The sequence below is a fragment of the Poeciliopsis prolifica genome, unplaced genomic scaffold (genome assembly GCF_027474105.1).
Source record: "Poeciliopsis prolifica strain line A6 unplaced genomic scaffold, Auburn_PproV2 SCAFFOLD004, whole genome shotgun sequence".
NCBI classification, from domain to species: Eukaryota; Metazoa; Chordata; class Actinopteri; order Cyprinodontiformes; family Poeciliidae; genus Poeciliopsis; species Poeciliopsis prolifica.
The window spans coordinates 2830541-2850033 of NW_026562379.1; the positions used below are offsets into that span (position 1 = coordinate 2830541).

General features: G+C 37.4%; 1 protein-coding gene across 2 annotated transcripts in view; it reads right to left on the reverse strand.

Annotated features, from left to right (window-relative positions):
* Positions 1 to 19493, reverse strand: part of vps53 (VPS53 subunit of GARP complex) — a 31871-nt gene that overhangs the window by 7958 nt on the left and 4420 nt on the right. The window contains exons 5-20 of one of the 2 annotated variants that reach the window (XM_055028412.1): positions 15459 to 15545; positions 14733 to 14848; positions 14205 to 14324; positions 11703 to 11781; positions 11457 to 11600; positions 11227 to 11369; positions 9420 to 9561; positions 7718 to 7816; positions 7544 to 7638; positions 6306 to 6548; positions 2880 to 3027; positions 2639 to 2721; positions 2456 to 2534; positions 1997 to 2145; positions 1839 to 1908; positions 1602 to 1739 (exon numbers count right to left, since the gene is read on the reverse strand). In XM_055028412.1, coding sequence (XP_054884387.1) covers positions 1602 to 1739; positions 1839 to 1908; positions 1997 to 2145; positions 2456 to 2534; positions 2639 to 2721; positions 2880 to 3027; positions 6306 to 6548; positions 7544 to 7638; positions 7718 to 7816; positions 9420 to 9561; positions 11227 to 11369; positions 11457 to 11600; positions 11703 to 11781; positions 14205 to 14324; positions 14733 to 14848; positions 15459 to 15545 — 1935 coding nt within the window. Of the gene's footprint in view, positions 1 to 1601; positions 1740 to 1838; positions 1909 to 1996; positions 2146 to 2455; positions 2535 to 2638; positions 2722 to 2879; positions 3028 to 6305; positions 6549 to 7543; positions 7639 to 7717; positions 7820 to 9419; positions 9562 to 11226; positions 11370 to 11456; positions 11601 to 11702; positions 11782 to 14204; positions 14325 to 14732; positions 14849 to 15458; positions 15546 to 19493 lie in introns of both variants that reach the window. The other variant, XM_055028411.1, reaches the window with a different exon arrangement.

Below are 19493 nucleotides of genomic sequence, written 5' to 3' on the forward strand. Positions count from 1 at the left end.
ATGGTGGAACCTCGATCGATGGAAAAGTAGATTCAGTTTAGTAGAGTCAACATGGGGATGCATGTCACCCATATTGGGCTTTTATTAATTTGAGATAATTCTTTTGTCAGGGTGAAACGATCAAAACAATAAACAAAGAAATTGCAGAGCGAAAAAAAGTCGACACCTTTACATTCAACTGAAATTTGCAACCATCCAGGTGTCATCTGAAATAAAGTTTCATGGTTAGACAAGAAAAATTGGATCAGTTTCAGTGACAAGAAGCATGTTTAGAGAAGTAAAGGTCACAGTTACAAGCTTATGATCACTACAGGAAATGTCAAGTTACGTCGTGGCTGAAAGGTTGTTTTGCTGGTGCATTGCATAAAGTAGTCACTGTTCAGCCTAAAGAGGGCAGCACTGAGATGGTTTTAGGTAAAATATTGCAGAACTCAACAAATTTCTGAGAAAATGTCCACATTTGTAGAGAATCATAGAAAGCATCTTAAGGAGACATTCATACTCCTTTCCCAGTGGCTCTAATGGTCCCAGCTCCCCTCTACTACTTAGTAGTCTACATCTTAGACAATTTATTTGCAAAATTATAATGTATTTGGGATTTAGTTACTCTTGAACTCTCTGGAACTCACTGAAAATTTGTGGACAATGCTCAGAAGTTGGTTGGGTAAAAATTCAAAAACAACCAATTTTATTGAGCTTGACCAGTTCTGAAGAATATTGCCAGAACTTCAAGTTTGATGAGTTCAATAAAAATGTGTTTTTGTTGCGGTTTGCATAGGAACATTTAACCAATATTAGAGTACGGTATTTATTTAGTATTGGAGTCTGTGCATAACATTGGCAGGCTCCAATGTTACAGAGAAAATCCAGAAATAATTTCAAATTCAAACACAACATTTTTGTTTTAAAATTCATTGGAGTTATATGATACATAATCTTTACACTATAAATAAGAACGATTGAAACCTAAAATTACATGATAGGTAAATGTAAACTTTTGCCTCAACCCTCCTGTACTTAATTTTGCCAATATATTTTTGGTCAAAATTCTAACAGACTTGTTTTGTCTAGTTATATTAGACAAAAACGTCTATCAAACATAGACTTGACAGTGAAGAGCTGACATGTGGGGCATGTCAGCTCTTTACTGTCAACTCTACTAAATGGAAATAAAGAAAATCTTTTTCAGGCCACACACGTAAGAGGATTTATCTGAAGAATCCAGCCTTAAAAGGGCACCAACCCAAAGCTCCGGTTGTAAAAACGACCAAGTTAAATGTCATAAAATATGAAGTGCGCTATAAGACCAGCAAATCAGTAATACTGTGTTTAAGTTCGGCAGTCTTGTATATAGAGTTAAACTTAAGATCTCTTAAGAATCCGTCAGTTAAACAGATGCAAAGTAATCCTGAGTTTATCCAAGACTGCTATGCTGTTTAATCCTCAGTGGTTTTAAGAGATGAGGCTGAGTTTTTCCAAAATTCATTAAGTAAAGCTTGCACTCATTTAATTTTCCACACACATACGAACTTGAAAAAAGAATGCGTCTGCTGCACAGAAGCCTGGCACATGATCCTCCATACCTTAGCACAACTCCTCACCTTAAGTATCATCTCTGCACGTGTCATGCCTTTCACAACAATCTTGGTATAACTGGCAGGCGCCTTTCTGAGCACCTGGGAGCCTATGGATGGAAGATCCAACAAAACTGTCTTCAGGGAGTGTGTATCCAGGAGTAGCTGGTGGAGAAATGACCAAAGAAACGTATAATGCCACATCTGTAAAATGCTCACCCGGTGGAAATGACCTCAAGAGAACTTGAAGCAAATTAAACTTACCTGCTCGGCTCCCACCATGCTGATAGGCTTACATCTGAACAAGTGGTTAATAAATTTAGGAATAAACGAGCTAAAAAAGAAAGATAAAAGTGACAAACATTTAGCTCTAACAACTTAAGTACCTTTAGAATAAAAAAAAGTGCATCTGTGTGCAATACTTTGTAAATTTGATGCAAAACTGCGTGAAGTATTTTCGAGTAGAGGCAAGGTTGTCTCTGATGATGGGCACGTTTTGCTTAATGTGCATGATGATTGATGTGACATAAGGACTCTGGTCACCCACATGTTCCACGCTCTGCCACGGCATCTGAGGGTCAGATCGCAAGAGAGCGAGAGAGACAGAGAGTGAGCAGAAGATTGGGTCGCAAACACATCTAATGGTGCGGCTTACATGATGTGACAACCCATTTAATCTAATTACATTACAGACAAAGACAGAATTATAATGTGCTTCTGGGTGGGAGCGATAAGTTCACAAAACCACCAGAAATGCAGTGTTGTAACATCTATTGACATTACAGCTACAGGCAAAAATATGTTTATTTGTCTTTTAATGAATGTCAGCTGTTTGATTTAATTTTATTAAATGAGCTAAATGTTTGACTGTTTTTATAAACCTTGCTCATCGCACTCAGAGCGGGATCGCAGGCAGCATCAAGATCCTGAACCAGCAGCTGGATACTGTTTGAGATCACACTGTAAAAATAAAACAAAACAAAAAAAAACCCCCAGAAAACATTAAAATTTGGTTATCACACAGAAGATGAGCGTGTTCTGAGTGTGGACTGAAAAATGCTTACGTGCTGAAAGTGTCCATCTCCCCGGTCAGATTTATTCTCTCCACCAGGACCTTATCTACTTTTTCCTTGAGCTTCTCTTCCAGCTGAAACATATATACACAAGAAATGTAATGCACAACAACACTTTACAACCTTTTGCCAAGAGTGCATACAATAGTGGCTTGATCGTGGCTGCGTAGAGCATTAAGTGAAATTTTGCATAAACTGTTCTGCAAATGCCAGCCATAATTTATGCACCTACCTGTTGTGTGGTAGCCAGACAGTATTCTGCAGTACTAAGGATGCTGCAGATCAGGCAGAGCTCATCTACATTGAACTTTGCTGCCTCATAGCCTTCTTTTTCCTTCAGTAGACTGGTGATGGTTAGACCCCCGGTGTTACTGCTGGATCTGGACAGGTTGAGAAAAAAAACAGCAAAAAAAGAAAGAGCAAAAAGCAAAGGAATTAGGATTTAGAAAGAATTATTCATTTACTTGAATTAGTTTTTTTTTTCCTTACAGTTACTCAAAGCATGTACAGCCTTAGAAGTTGACTGGTAGGCAAAAAAATTCACATCCATAAATTATGAAGTGGTAGAAAAAGTAAAAACTAAGCATGTCACACAAAACGTCTACACACTTAACAGATAATGAATGTTTAGGTTATAATGGATCTCGAGACTGGCATAAAAACAAATCTAATAGTGAACCAGGGTTTATATAATTCTTCACAAGTCATCGAAGAGAAACAAATTTATACACAACTATTAAGAATGTGGGAGCAAAATTATTCGTTTACAGACACAAAGGGGGAAGAAGGTTGGGAGAAAATGGAAGCACATCAGTATAAAACAGGAGTCCAAAATGACCTGAAGCCTTTCTAGCTAACAAGTCTTTTTAACTAAAATAAACATTGTATTTGACCTTAATACTTATTCAGCGTACACTCATAGCATCAGAGATAGACCCTGGTAACCTCTGTCAGGAGCATGTGAAGCACTTAGTGTGTCAGACCGGCACAAATGTTCAGTGTGAACCACTTAAAAACTTCATAATTAGGCTCTCCATCAAATTGTACTAACATTTCTAACCTATCATTTTAGGTGAGTCCCACAGTAACTGCTGGTAGAACTGTCATCCTGCCTCATAGCCTTTTTCCTGTCATAAAGGTAGGTGCAATGTTTAGTTTGTTTCTGTGCAAACTGAACACTGGAGTTGATCTGGAGAGGTGGCTAATGTGGAGAGATTATTTACAGGTTCTCTTATATTGGGGCTCAGTAGTAATAATCAACAATAGCCGCTTATGTGAGCCGATTCTTAATCAATTCGAGGCAAGCTGGAGAGGAAACACTGCAATTTCTGTAAATCGGGGTCAGCTTTACCACAAATGACGTTTTTAAAATTCTAATCTTTGCCAAATGTGTTATTTTTTCAGGTGAAGTACATTTTTTGTAAACGAACAATACAAACTAATTTCAATGTTCAAGTTCTCTTTATTAATGAAGCATGACTTATATTTTGTAAAGCTACAATTGAATAAAAATAATACAGACAAATCTGCACGGGTTTTAGGACTGAACTTACTTGTAGTCGCATTTGCATTTAAATAATTGTTAAGTCTTTTACTGAGGTAACCAAAGCTACAACGAAGACCATGTTTACATAAGATAAAAATGCTCTACTTGCTTGGGTGATTTATTTTAAGCAATTCAGTTTTTTAAATTAAATCTATAATGATAGGTTTCAATATCCTGACCAGTGACAATCTCTTTTGGATTGTTTTTCTTCCATCTGACAATCACAGATCAGAGGCAATCAAAACAAAAACCTGCAACTCCAATCTTTGGATTATTGACTGTAGAAACTAACTCTAATCTATTGGACATGATGAGTACAGTCAGAAAAAAAAAAAATTCTTTAGAAAGATTACCCTGATCTTGACAAAATGAAAGAGAATCCTCCAGGAAGGCATCAGTGTTTTGTGAAGAAAATCGCATATATAAAGATTTTGTTGGTAATTTTGGGGGGATTTCTGATTATTTTGGAATAATACAACATCCGATTTAGAAAATTAACTCAATATTATTTTGTCTAATGGTACTATAAAAAATAATTCTTGTGCTGTTAGTCTTGAGTATAAAGATGGTTTCCCATTGTGAACATTTCCACAACAAGATTATGTTTAATAGTTAATGCCAAACCAAAGATTTTTTTTCACCTTATTAGGGCTACATTGCCCTCTCTTTTTTCTAATCTCTCAATGGAATATATATAAATATTTTTCCACTACAGGTAAAAATGACATTTTTTACTAACTTAGCCACAATGGACATAATTATACACAGATGCAAAAAAAAAAAAAAAAAACTAAGCAGGGTCCAAAGAGGCCACACTGGCGACACAATATTAATAAATGTCATAACACAGACGTGAGTAAAACCACAACATAGTTCAAACTCCTTCTGAGGGCCCCTTTCAAAACCTCACAAAACTAATTCACAGCACACCCCACTTGATGGGTGTCTGCAAGTGTGTGGATTTCTAAAGAGTCTGAGTGCATCCATGACGGTATTTGTATATGGCTCAGAATATGGCTTGCATTAGTTGCAAACAATGCTGTAATTAGCGTGCAGGGATATCTCAGTCCGTGTGTGTGTGTGTTTGTATGTGAGTGTGTGTGCACCACAGCCTAGGATGATTTCTGATGTGGCCAATGAGCCAGAGATGTTTTCGCTGGTAGCATATTAGGCTTTGCCACAACATAACCAACTCCAGATCGCTCATGGCATGCCATCCTTATCCCTCAAATGCAGTGAAGACAGAACATGGTGGTTTCACATATAACTGCAAACCAGGCCTGCAATTTACCAAAAAGAATGAACAAACACGGGCGTGGCGGGCTCAAACAAATGAGTTTGTTACCGTCTAGAAAATTGTAAATTCCCAAAGCTGGGTTTGTTTACAGTATGGGTGCAAATTCAGTTCTAAACAGCATTTAGAAAAACATCTTCACAGTATTTGAAGTGTTCTGTTGAACAAGTTGTTTACTGAAGTGTTGTAGTTATGATTATGTTAACTGTTGAGGCTAAACAAGAGTTGAGAAAAAATAAGCTGGAGCCATTGCAGCTTTGAGCTAATTGAATGAAGTGTACCTGTCAAAACCTGCCCCAAACCCATAACGAGGTAGTTGTTATTATGTATAACTTAGTCATTTGAGTCAGCTATGTTGGAGGGGGATGCAGCTAAAACCTGAAGGACAGAAGATCTCGAGAACCAGGGTTGGCCTAGTTTATATAGAAAATATAATAATTATTATCATTTTTTACAAATTAGGCCATTAACGCCAGGCCCATAGAATCAAGTTTTCACTTAAATAAAACCTTTCTCACAATGTGAAGTAGGAACTGTGAATGTGTCGCCTCAGATCCTGATTTAAATACAGATTCAGGGCTAATACCACTGTTGACCAGAAGCACACAAAGGCTCGTCTTGTATCTGAAACAAGTAACCTCAGCAATCCCCAACACCGTTAAGAAAACATTCTGTGGAATAAGGAAAGAAAAGCTGAAGTTTTTGGAAAATCGTCAGACAAAGTTGAGCTGAAAATAATCTGATTTGGTCAACCAGCTGATTTCTTAAAGTTTCTCCAGACATTTTGTAATTGATCAAAAAAAAAAAAAAACTCTCACTTTGGCAGGTTGCCAGAAAGGATTTTCCAGGCGTATTCTCTGAGGAACTTCTGAAAGATTGTTGTGAGGGCGATCATGGGTTCGCCTGTGCTCAGTTGGGAACACTGGACCATACACTTCTTGTAGTAAACGAAGAGGTCGGCACAGCTGGGCAGCACCGCGCCACCCTCCTCGGTCCCTGCCTTGGGTGGGCCTTGTGCTCGGAAATCAGCCACAAAACGGTCAATCAATTCCCCAAGGTTCCTGCAGATAAAAAAAACAGTCAGCCAAAGCCACACAAGTTTTAAAGAGACACACACACACATATTTAAGGAGCAGAATTAGGGCAATTTTAAATTAAATTAATTAATTATATAAAAACATTAAAGACATAGGATGAGCCCTTATAAATAAATAACAAGCAGAGAGGCTGAGAGCCAACTGGATAAATATACAAGAAAGTGTTACTTGTGCCAAATTTTCTGTGCTGCCAGTTGTTGTGGCCCAGTTCTCCTGAATCAGGCAAATAAAGCCAAGGACAAAACAAGCAGGCCACTGTTCTCCTCAGCAACGTCCCACTGGGTACAAGCTGATTTGGCCTCTGCTTTTTGGATTGAACTGAAATGAGGTTGTAGCTGTAGCTGCCTTATGGGTCAATCTTGACCCTTTGGACGGGACAAACAGCATTTTATGCTCCTCAGATTTGCATACGACACTTTCCAATTACAGAAAATATTGCCAGAATTAAGGTGGGGGACCGACTGAAAGAGAATTGAAGTTTTGTAGTTAAAATTTGCTGTTCTGTCATTCAAAAACTAACAGTGCAGAAATAAGAAACATAAGAATATAGTTTTTTTTTTAATGAGCAAATAAAAAAGACTGAGACATGAATCAGACAAAAGAAGAGTAGAGAAAGGCAATCTAAAGAAAAAAAGGAAAGAAAGGAGAAAGAGGTGGGAAAGAAAATAGGCATATCTGCTGTGACAGCATTTATTCACCCTCCCTGTCTCTTTCTTTCAGTCTCTGTGGTTCTGCAGCTAATGGGAAACATTTCTGCCACAGCGGAGACGGAAGCATGCAGAGGAACAAGAGCTGGAGAGGCAGAAGGAGGTGAAGCAGAATAACAGGAGGGACTGATTGATGAGCAGCAAGACCAAAAAGCATTCATGGGCCAGCTTTACATACAACCTGCTCTCAAAATTGGTGTTTGCACCCTAACCCACTTCAGTGCTCTCTGCTGTCATGAGTGTGTCGCTCACTTGTCTTGGGACTCAATGTAGACGTAGAGATGAGGCTCAAAACACTTGGAGATAATGCCATGGAATGGATTGTCGGGAGCTTTGGGTTTCCTCGGCTGGAAAAAATAAAAATCAAAAAGTGATCAGCGATCTGACTCTTGAAGTTGCTATGAATTTTAGGCGACTTCAACTTACCTTAGCAAGATCTTCATCCTTTTCTGATCCCACATCTTCCCCAGGATCATCCTCTAAAAATGGGTTAGTTTGAGCTAGTGGGCTATCTGGTCTCTTCTGCTGCTGTAAAAATATATAATACAGCCTCTGTACTAATCTCTAATGCACAGTTTGTAAAGACAAGCTTTCATTGTAGTTGGATTAGTCAAGGTTTCAGCACTTTCCTATAGACCACTTGCTGTGGTGCTTTAATCATAGATTTATATAATTTAACTCCACCAAATTACTGGCTGAAACACAGCTTACTGGGCATGGGTCTGAAGTGAACTGCAGACAAAAAGGCTTCTGTGAAGCTTTAACTCCTTAAGGTCAGGATGAGGTTGGCCTAGTTGACTATAACTAATCATGCCCCTATTATCTGTTTTCACTGCAAGAGGCACTTTCCCCTTCACGCGAAAGACATGACCTGGATTAAAAGGTGTCTTCAGGTGTCAAAAATGTTGAGGATCAGAACAGAATTAAAACGTGAAAATGGCTATTTCATTTCAACACTTTTCCAGTGGAAAATAAATAAATAAACACACAGATTTTTACAGGACATAGCAACACAAACATTGCCCTAAAGATTCATTCAATCTGAAAAGTGTGGTGTGCATATGTTTTTAAAATGTTGATTCTAAATTAAAACTAATGCAAGCAAAAGCCTTCGCAAGTCACCTCAGTATATAACACCTGTTCAATGAAGGCCTCAGGGGTTTGGTAGGGAATATTAGTGAACAAACAGCATCATAAATATCAAGAAAGCAGACTTGGGTTTAAAAAAAAATATCTCAGGCTTTGAACCTGCTACAGAGCAATGTTCAATCTACCATCTGAAAGTGGACCCCAACAAGACTTCTCTAATCTGCTTGGCTGGGCAAAGGGGGATTAATCAGAGGTAACTCTGGAGGAGCTGAAAACATCCTCAGCACAGATAGGAAAATCTGTGGACAGTAGAGCCATTAATTGCACACAACACATCTGGCTTTATGGGAGGAAGAAAGCCATAGTACAGAGACAAAGAAAATATGCGACCGACTATTTGGCCGACACGTATTGCACAAAATGCTATATCAATATATTTAGCATTTTATATATAAAATGCCACACAACACCTGAACATATGTTTCCTACTTTGTAAAAATGATGGTAGCAGTATCAGGCCTTCAGACAATAGTTGATACCAAGGTGGATTAAACTAATTCCAGGGCAAACTTGGAAATGGGGAGCTGAAGTGGAATGGTTAAAATCAAAGCATGTTCATGTGTTGGTTAAGTCCCAGGCCTTAACTGCCGGACATACAAATGCCAGGTGCATTGTTTAAATCCTTAAATACTTTGAAAACTGTCCATTAGTTATCCATCACTTCCCAACTCCTCACTTCTTTTTGTTGGTTTGTCACAAACAACAAAATTATTGGAAAACACATCAATGTGTGGAAAAGCTCAAGTGGTCTGAACAATTTAGCAAAGTCCTGTCAGTTCCTACTGCCGTCTGTCTGTCGGTACATGAAATTTATCAAATAAAAAAAAGAGGTGTTTTTTGTGTTTGCATTACTTTTTGATGTAACATTACTGAGTGAGTAGTGAATTTGACTTTTGATTTAATATTCAACTTGGACACTCCCATTCTGGGGAAATAGTAGTGTTTGGATTAAGCTTGTGACTGTGGAAACTTTTCTTACCCCAGGTGTATCCGTTAAGGTGCATCCTGTGAAGCGCTTGGCCAGCAAACCCTCAAAGTTTGTCGTCCTCTGGATAGCGAACAGAAGCAGTTTCACTTCAATTTCCTTTGCCCGTGTTCGCATCACCTTGGCTAGTTCCACCCTTTTCAAACACACACAACAGGAACTTGTAGATGGCTTCAAAAAGGGTGTTTCTTTGTAACTTGCCCAGGCACATTCATTCAACTACTCCACCAGTCCCATCAGGTGTTTGCTAATTACTGCTGGCTAATCTGAAGGAACTGGATCTTCCCACTGGAGGAGGGTTCCCTCCAGTGGGAAGGCAGAAGCTCAGAAGTTTGGAAACTGCAGCTCTGAGAAGAAGCTGCGCCTGGAAAGCGGCGCTGCTCCACCCAGGCGTTTTGAACAGACAAAATGGCTACCACAGAAAATCCAGGTATGTTTTTGACGAAGGGCTAAGATTATAACATGATGTAAAGTTCAAAAAAGGCGATTTTACATAATACTTCAATTTTAACAATCTGCTTAAGAGAATTCTCTGATCTTGCTCGATCAAAACATGACACCAAGGAAAAGGATAAAACCAACTCAAAAAACACACAGTAAAGCAGAGTCACTATGGTTTGGTCAATAATAAAATGTCAGAGTCTTCTTAGAAACAATACTGATGGGCCTTTTAGCAGACTGTGTCAAAATTGTTTTCAAGGTTTAGTTTACCATCTTTCCCAAGATATTTGTAAGACTGCACTCGTTCAATGTCTTGAACTTTGATTAAAGTGACTTTTTACTGAAGTACTGACTATATATATATAAATTTGTGTATATGTATTTGACACACATCAAATTGTTTTAATTCAAAGGCACTGAGTGGTTGTGAAAAACCTTTTAGAAATATAAAAATGTTACTAAACTGAGACGCTACAGCTGTTTACAAAATCATGGTTTTCTTTGCAGTTTGTTTTCTCATTTCATGTTACCACCATTGATGCCATTTTGTTCTAAATTCAACGTTTTCCTCCAGCTATCCATGTTGATGCCAATGAGTATTCTTCAATATCTATTTAGTCCTTTTACAGATGATACTTGCAATTTTCCTTTATTCAAGCCACTTTTGCACAACCTGTTAAAGGCTGTTGCCTTCATCCCACTTTGATGGTTAGTGTGAGAAGCACCGACATGAAATTGGAGAAAAACTGTTTTTGAGCCTTGCCGTAAATGGAGGAAGAATTCACAGAACTGAACAGAAAGGGCACCGAAGCTGTTGTGTTGCAATGTCAGACTTCTGGTTTCAAAACGTCAGCACGCTTTGAAAAAGCATAAGAGGGGGTTGCATTACAACAATTTAGCTTGACTTAGTGCGAGCAGGAATGGTGGCAAAATGACAGACTCATCTGAGAGGTTTTATGGTGAAAGGAGTAAGTAAAGCGGGCTTCGGTTACAGCCAGAAGCAACACAAAGAGGCCAAAGCCGCTGCTTTTCAAGCATGCAGAGGCTTGAAAAGTTGAGGGAAAAGATGGAGAAGTATCAACACTGGGTCAGTGCTTATGTGGGCCATTGACTTCAACTGCTGAAAAAAGATTGTTCTCTTTCCAGGAGTAGAAACTCATCAGCAATTCAGATCAATTCATAATGCTAAGGATTTGAAATGACAAATTTCTTCAATATCTACATTATTTGTTTTACTGTTTTCTGTCACTTTCTTCCCTCTTTGTCTCTATAAATGATTAGCACTTACAGCAGTCATAAACTATGTGATTAATTCCCCAAGCTTTGTTTGAACACCCGTGATTTTTGTGTGTTTTTTTACTTGGTGATGTGGCAGAACTCCACAGCGATTCGCTCCGTCATGCACCACTCTTCAGGAAACATGCGACCATATTTTTCCTCATAGTCTACCAGCTGTCGCTTGATCCAAGCATAGCGGCGATCAATCTTATCCAGCCAGGCGACCTAAAAAACAGAGGACAATAACTAAGCTCTTTATTCAGGCACCAATTGTGTCTAGCAAGATTAAACGAACATTTATTTTAGTCTTACATCTTGATTTTCCTGGAAGAGAACCAGATATTCTGAGAGGTGCTGCCTGATAAACTTTTTGATGATCTCCTGTTTGATGCGCGGGTCGAGTACATTTGCCACCAGGCAGGCATCTCTGAGGACATTACTGGGTCCACCGGGTCTCTGTGCGGACGCATTTAGACATCAAAGTTAGTCTCTTTATTTGAGGATAAGGAGAAAAAAGGAACATGAAAATAAAGATTTTTCTTTATATAACATGTTTACCTTGGAGCCTTGAGCAGGAAAGGCTTCTTCAAAATCTGCCAGAATCTGAGTCCCCAGCTCACTCTGTGCTGCCTTCACTCTTTCAGAAACAAAACAATTAGATTGAGCTGTTAATTGTTCTCCAAAGCAGCTCAGCTCAGCATTTCAGAAGAGTAATAGCATTTTTCTGCTGCATGTGACTGTCAATTAATTCCACTCCCTAATTACTGTGGCAGAGACTTTTTATGGCTAACAACCAAATGAAAGATCATTTGGCTTAATTAATGTACAAACATTAAATATAAGGACACTGAGCAGAAATGTAAAAGTAAAATAATGCAACCCTAAAGCTCTGTTCAGTTAATGATGAATCTGTAGTAGTCTTTCATCTAGGCCCACTAGTGGAATTAGCAATGCAAAATTTTGCATAAACTGGAAAGAGAGAAGAGCAACTATTGCATTTAGACACCTAATGGGCTGCAAGTTATTTATGTTTGTCTACAAACAAACAACAACGCATTAGATCATATTTGATAAGTTGCTGAAAACAAAGTAAATATGTAAATTAATTAGCTGCTTAATAAAACAAGACAAACAAAGTAATAAATATCACATACGATGCACTCTGAGAAAATACATAAGAAGATTGATTTCAAATCCTGAAACAAATACCACAGACAATATAAGCCTGTCTAATTTACTGCAATAACATTGATGTACAATGTAATTATAAGAAAACAGCAATTAAAAAAAAAGATATAAATAAATAAAAAGAAAGAACCTTGAGATTGTTTTTGAGAAAAAAAAATCAACACTCTTCCTGTCAGGTTTTCAGGTCTCCTGTTTCACAAGAAGGAGCTATGACAAGAAAATATCACCTCAGTTTTATTTTAGGTATTATGAAAAGACGCCTTCTAGAAATGCTGACAGATCTCGAGTATTTGTTGGATAAAAGCAACTCAGGTAAATATGTCTGGTGGATGCAATTAAAAATCATCAAACTAACCTCATTATTTTACAACACAAACACGGAGCGAAAAATGAAATAAAAACCTTATCACTAATGAAAAATAATCTTCCATGGTCACAAATTCAATATGCATTTAAGTATTCATTTGATTAAAAAGTACACATAATTTATTAATTGAACATAATTGTTAGATTCCCAAGCAACACATTTAAACTTTATAATGGATTACAAAAGCTACACATTATCACAGGCAGGGTTACTTTGGATGAAACTTCAATATTCCTGGGTAATCTGCTCCAATGCAACACTTACTGATAAAGTTTAGCTGCAGGAGCTCAAACTGGCAAGAGCTTAACTCAGAACTTGAGGCTTAAAAGTATAAAAAAAGAAAAAAAAGTCATGCATGTCTCATTCATCAAGTCAATCCTTTACATTCATTTTAAGACAAATGCCAACTACTGCCTGAAAAAGCCTTTGTTTTGCATTGGATATGTAACCCCATTAGTTTTAGACTTTGACATATATTTCTTTATTAGTCATACAGGGAATTAAACTTTTACATTTATTTTACCTTTATTCTTTTGTATTTATATTTTCAGTTCCTTCACTGAGAGCAAAGTGAAATAAAAGCCCAATTCTCTGTGTGCACAAACTTTGCAATCAAAGCTGATTCTGATTCAAATCCTTCCAGATCAGCCCATGTTTGTCAGACTGAACCAGCCCTGCCTTGATGTTTGTCCCTTACTTGTGTTTCCCATTGTCCACAGCAGAGCTGCAGCTGTTATTTGGTATGAAGACTACCTACCACACGTCAGTCAAAACAGAAATGAAGGTCTTTCTTATAAGTTTATACAAATCAGAAGTGGGTTTTTTTTAAAACATGATTATGAAACTGGTTAATGTGACCAAAACAAATTCTGTCTTTGGAAAATAGTGGTATGGATGGAAAGAGGATAACAAAGACCTTTTATGTTTTATGCATGTTTATAGAACTGTTTGTTCAAACCAGACAGCAACATATTGTTGCAAGTGACTTCAGAGTAAACAAACATCCCCAAGTGGGTAAAAGCCTTACAGAAAAGCACCAGGCATGACATTTGATCTTAAGCACATACAATTTACTCTCACATAAATAATCCTATTTATTCAGAGACAGAAACACACCCTGTGAAATGGGTGTCTGTGCTATCTTAAAATAAAAACAAAAATGTTGGAATAATGAGGGCCCATTCAGACAGTTTCCTTCCTGCGTTTTTCCTACATGTGAAGCACAATGTTTCTATGTGCGTATATCTGCATAAACAGGATGTAATACACAGAGCCCCTCCCAAAACAAAGGAACCACTTTTCAACAGCTCAGAAGAAGAGATGAGGAATATTTTCAGCAGAGAGAGGAAGGGAGGTCACCCTCTGGCTGCTGGAAATGAGCTCCAGAGTTATGCTGATCACCAAACACCCAAGTGTAAATGTACGTATGTGTCCGTTCGTGTGTGTGTGTGTGTGTGTGCGCATGTATTTGTGTGTGTGAAGGGGGAGGGATATAGCTGTGTTACCTCTCTGAAAGCTGCCTGATCTGGGGTATGCCCATGTATTTTTGGAAGTGTTCAAGTACATTAACCACTCCCTGCAGCAAGTTGGCCACCTCTCCATACTGCCGCTTTCTGGTCATGGCTCTGAAATGAATAAAACAATTTTTTGTTAATAAATATTTGCTTATATAGTTCATCATTACATCTTTATTATTAATGTATCAAAATATTGCAGTGATAGATCTTTAAATTTAAGAAATAAGGATGTTCCAGGCACTTGTAGGAATGATGTTTACAGTTTAGTACCAGTTTTCTTGAAACAAGAGGAAAATCTGCAGGATATTCCTATTTTCAAATGAAATGACATATTCTATCATGTAATGGAATGTCTTTCCACTACTTTTGTCTCTATTAAAAAAAATTAACTATGAAACTCAGTGTTTGTGATAGACTGCTGGATGCAAGAACTCGCATCACACTTATAGCTGGCATTTCCAAATCCATAGACAAGAGAGGACTTGGTTTAGGTTAAATAAGATAGGGTGCACCCACTCTAAAGAGTCGACACCCCCTGCCAACATGTGCAGGTGATTGAGTGTGGTTATGGAAGTAGTGAGGTGGCGCTTGGCATGATCCAACTGCTTGATGTCCCTCGTTATCTCCTTGACCTGCGCAATACAAGACAGATAATCAAAATTTTAAAATAAAAGAAGGCCCAATAAGCAAATGTAAACCCCTCCAACACTTTTTCCTAATTAACATGGAAACCCCCTATAATTAATAAGTCAAACTCCAACCAAGCACATACACATACAGGCAGTTTTGGGTTTTTTTTGGCAAAAATAGCTTACTGCAAAAAAGAACAATGAATGAATTCCTTTTAAGGCTTTTTACCCATCTGTGCAAGGTGTACCAATGTTGAAATAGTGCAAAGAAAGCATTTTTGCTTCTTTTAGAATGAAAAGGCATACCATGTCCAAAGATCTGCATGCCCATTCCACCTACAGCATCTCCAACGCTATTATTCCAGTTCTTACCCAACCCACTGACCTTTCTATTAATCTTAGAGATGAAAGCACGCACACACGCACACACACACACACCCACACAGAGATGCTTGCAACAGCAACACAGATGGAAGGTGCATTACCTCAACTTATAAATAACATTATCAACACTGTTCTCCATTCTCAAAGAAATAAAAGCTGCATCTCCCATGTGCCACAGAAAAAACATCCTGAGTGATTCATGTTTTTGTGCGTGTTTTGCTGTGCGTACCATTTGTTCCGACTTCTCTGCCTTGTCCTTAATGTCTTTGATTTTGCCAAAGAGTTGCTGGATGGCTATCTGGGCCTCCTCCAAAGCCTGCAGATCACAAACACAGCAACACTAAACACATATTCAGAAGAGCCTGCATTGATTAGTTACCGCACAGCAATTATTATAGGCACTTGATGTCGCAAAGTCTTTGAAAATAGATATTATGTCTCCCACAATCAAGTTTTACGCCTGGAGGCATATCAAACAGTATGGCATACAACAATAAAAGAGTTGGAAAGCCTTGAGGTCTAAGGCTTGTGGCCACTTTAAAAGATTGATGGAAGTCCAACTCTTTTGAAGCAACGTGTTTTTTACTACACTTTACCTAAACTGAGTGTATAAACTGTGTAGCATTTAAGTGCAAATAAATTGCAGGATCTACAAAAAACAAACCAAAAAAACAAAACAAAGAAAAAACAGGTTGCATGCTGAATTTGCTGACACGAGACACCTATGTTTCCTCCTAGTTGTTTATCAAAGATGCAGATATTGTAAAATGGGTTATCATTAACATTAATGATAATCCAAAAAAAGTTGCAGGATTGGGAAACTGACAAATTCCCTGCACACTGTTCAGTAATATAATCTGCCTGTACTCTGAGCAGAACACAGAACTGGTTCATTGTACCAAAAACCGTGTTCATTGTGAAATTATTGTTATTTTGTTGTTGTTGTTGTTAAGATGATGTTACTAGTCTGATACCAACCTAGATTAAATACATTTTACTGATCAGAATTGTGCTAATGGACAAGAAATGCCAGGGTGGGAATCGCAATTTTCAAAATTGTTGGTATATTGGAAAATTAAATTATATGCATCAAACAGAACTCACTCTCGATGTGTATTACTGCTTGTAGATGTTAAGAAGAAATATGGGGCACACTTAAAACTGTAAGCTTTAAGAAGGATTTGTAAATTATTAATTGTGGATGTTTGAGTTGAATCATCAGAAGAAATTGTTTCCTCTATTTAAATTAGTTGATATCTAAAATGATGCTGCTAATGTCCTTAGCAAGTTCTAAAAATGAGGGCACCATTCGACATACAATTTGCACACATAACTAACAAGCTGACTAAATATCAAACATTAATATATCTTAAGTTGACACAAAGAGCAAAGGCTAAGCTGAGTATAAAGGCTGCCACTATAAAGGCTAAAGAGATCATTAGTGCTTTTTACACTTCATATACCATTAAACAGCTACAGCTGTAAGATGTTCTTAAGTTTCTCCCATTATCTGATTCAACCAGCTGCTCTTTGATGGTCTGAAACAGAGACTCAGCACTGACATGTAATACCAAGGTAATAAGCTTAATTTGGCCCCGTTGCTGTGGCAGCACCACAGAGGCAACTTTCTCTCTTCAGATCCTCTCGACATACACGCACAGAAGGACTGGAAACAGCCAACACCAGCTGTCCGAGGAATTTACCTCTGACAAACAAATGGACAGCAAGCAGGCTTAAACAAACGTAAATATGTCGTGTGGTGACAGGAATTGATTAATTATCCTTTTTCGGGTGTCCATACAGACTTGTGGTCAAAATCTGAATTTTCTGCTCTTACATTATACAAAGCATGGTTTGAATTCTCACACTAAGCTGAAAATCTGTATTTTGTTCAGAATGACTATCAAAATAATCAGTCTTTTAAGGCAGCACAGCAAGTCTGGTTGTAATTAGGCTTTTGGGAAAAGAGAAGCAAAATCTACCTCTGACTTAATACAATTTTCTTTCTTTATACATTTCACACCACACTTTGGTTGCTGCTGATTAGGGCTATTATTGTAAAAAAAAAAAAAAAAAAGTCATTAAAGGTTAAGTGATTGCTGTTTGATCTGAGTACAGGGAGTGTATAAGTGCCACTGAATCTTTTAAGAGGCTTCCTGGAGGGGCTCTTGAGCAAACAAATGGCATACAGAAGAGTCCAAAAATGTCCAGTGGTGCAAACTCAGCTGAGTGAATCCAGCCTGCTTCCTAGCACCCCTTTTCTCCATTTAGCTCTGAGGAAAGTTCAGAAGATCTCTGCCTTGTAGGCGCCTCCATGCCAGAGATGATATCTGTGTTCACACAGACCAGTGCATCCCTGACATGCAACAAGCTGCACATGTTCCACGGCTCATACAGGCAGTATTGTAAAGTTTAGATAAGACGCAGCACGGCCTCTTTAAAAAAAAAAACAACAACATTTGAACATGCTTAAGATAAACCATGCTCGTCTTGCTGGCAGACCTCAGTGGAGTTGTCTCAGGGAGAGGGCACATTAAAAGGTACTTCTGCATTTTAAGATAAACACAGCAGTAAATCAGATCAGCTAAACAGAGCCATTTTAGCAGCTGGAACATTGCCTGAGCAACACCCTCCACCCTACATGTGTAAATATTATAATGGACTAGAGAATAACTCTTGAAAATAACTGAGTTAAAAAGGTCTATGCAAGCCAAGTCAGAATAACAAAACAACTGTGTGATTTTTCTTTCTTTTTTTTCTTGACCATCTGTTTTCCAGACAAAATGAATAAAACAATTTATTTTACTGCAGTTTGATTTTGTGAAGGATGATAAGATACTGCAAGGCTACACTGTGAGAAACAATAAATTGAACAACTTGTACCCAACAGATCCACCATATCTAGCATCAATTTGTTTCTCAAATTAAAAAAGAAACAAAAATTCATAAAATTTGCAGTACTGAGCAATGAAATGATAAAATAATAATAGTACCCTTGAAATTCAATGGCGATGAAATTCAATGAAATTCAAACAAGACGTGATCAAACAGATAGTATGTGGCCTCACCTTTACTCAAGCATTTTTACAAGATGATAAGAAGATTGCAAACAGTTGTGTGAACTTGATTTGCATTGTTTTTAGATTGGACTTTTAAACAGTTCTGGAAAACTTAAAACTTAAAGTTACTAAATACTTATGGGAATTCAGTATTTAGTACTGTGCTATTTAAAAACAAAATTTCATTAGTAATTGTTAATGCTTTATTACTTATTTTAATTCACTTTGTAAACTGAAACTGATATTAAACTGCTCAATGCAGAAAAAAAATAATAAAAATTGGTGGAGACAGTGAAACTCATGAAGCGTTGCAGAGATGTTATGTACCTGTAAAACAAAAGTTTGAGGACATGGGGTCAATCATAAATGGTATTGTCATTGCAACTTTTCGTAATGACAAAAGTCACTGAAAAAATTAAACAGCCATTTGACTTGACATCAATTTCACCAAACAGTTTCAGTTCACTTGAAAAGAAATTTACTTACATTGAATCTGTCCCACTGATAATACCGTATAAATTATGTGAAATCACTACAAAGTCCAGTAAAAGGTTTAACTGGAGCACATTTTAATTTCTTCAACACAGGATTCTTGTTTTTTTTAACATTTGCAGGTTTTAATAATTAATGACTTTTCAGCCCACGCAGTCAGAGCAGCACCGCTTCCTCTGTTAAAAATATATTATGAATCCAGAGGGGTTGTAGTCATTTTAATTTGTGCCTCACAACATAAATGGCTCAAAATTCTGAATTATTATTTCGACTGGAGGATAAATGTCTGGAAATAAACCTCAATTATTTAAGGTCTCTAACAGTTTAACATTAAAATATAAACTGTAGAAGAGTTTAAACTGATGTGACTGAATTATGATGTTAAAAAATAAGTAAAAAAACAAAAACAAAACTTGAAATGCTGAGTTCTCTTCATCCACAAAACTCCATTCTGATAAATTAAAAAGTTCAATATTTTTACACTAATGCAGAGGAAACCAAATGGGGTATAATGGAGCACAAAACTACCTTCCTACCTGAAAAACATCCCATGTTAAAACATACCTCAAGTTATTCATTGTTGTTTAATTTTCCATTCCTAATGATTGTCTAATCATCCTGGGTTGAAACTTCAGTGCCTTATGCATATCACTATTTAACCCTCTGATGGTTAAATGATTGCACACTAAAATCAGTGGTAGGAAAACCACTAA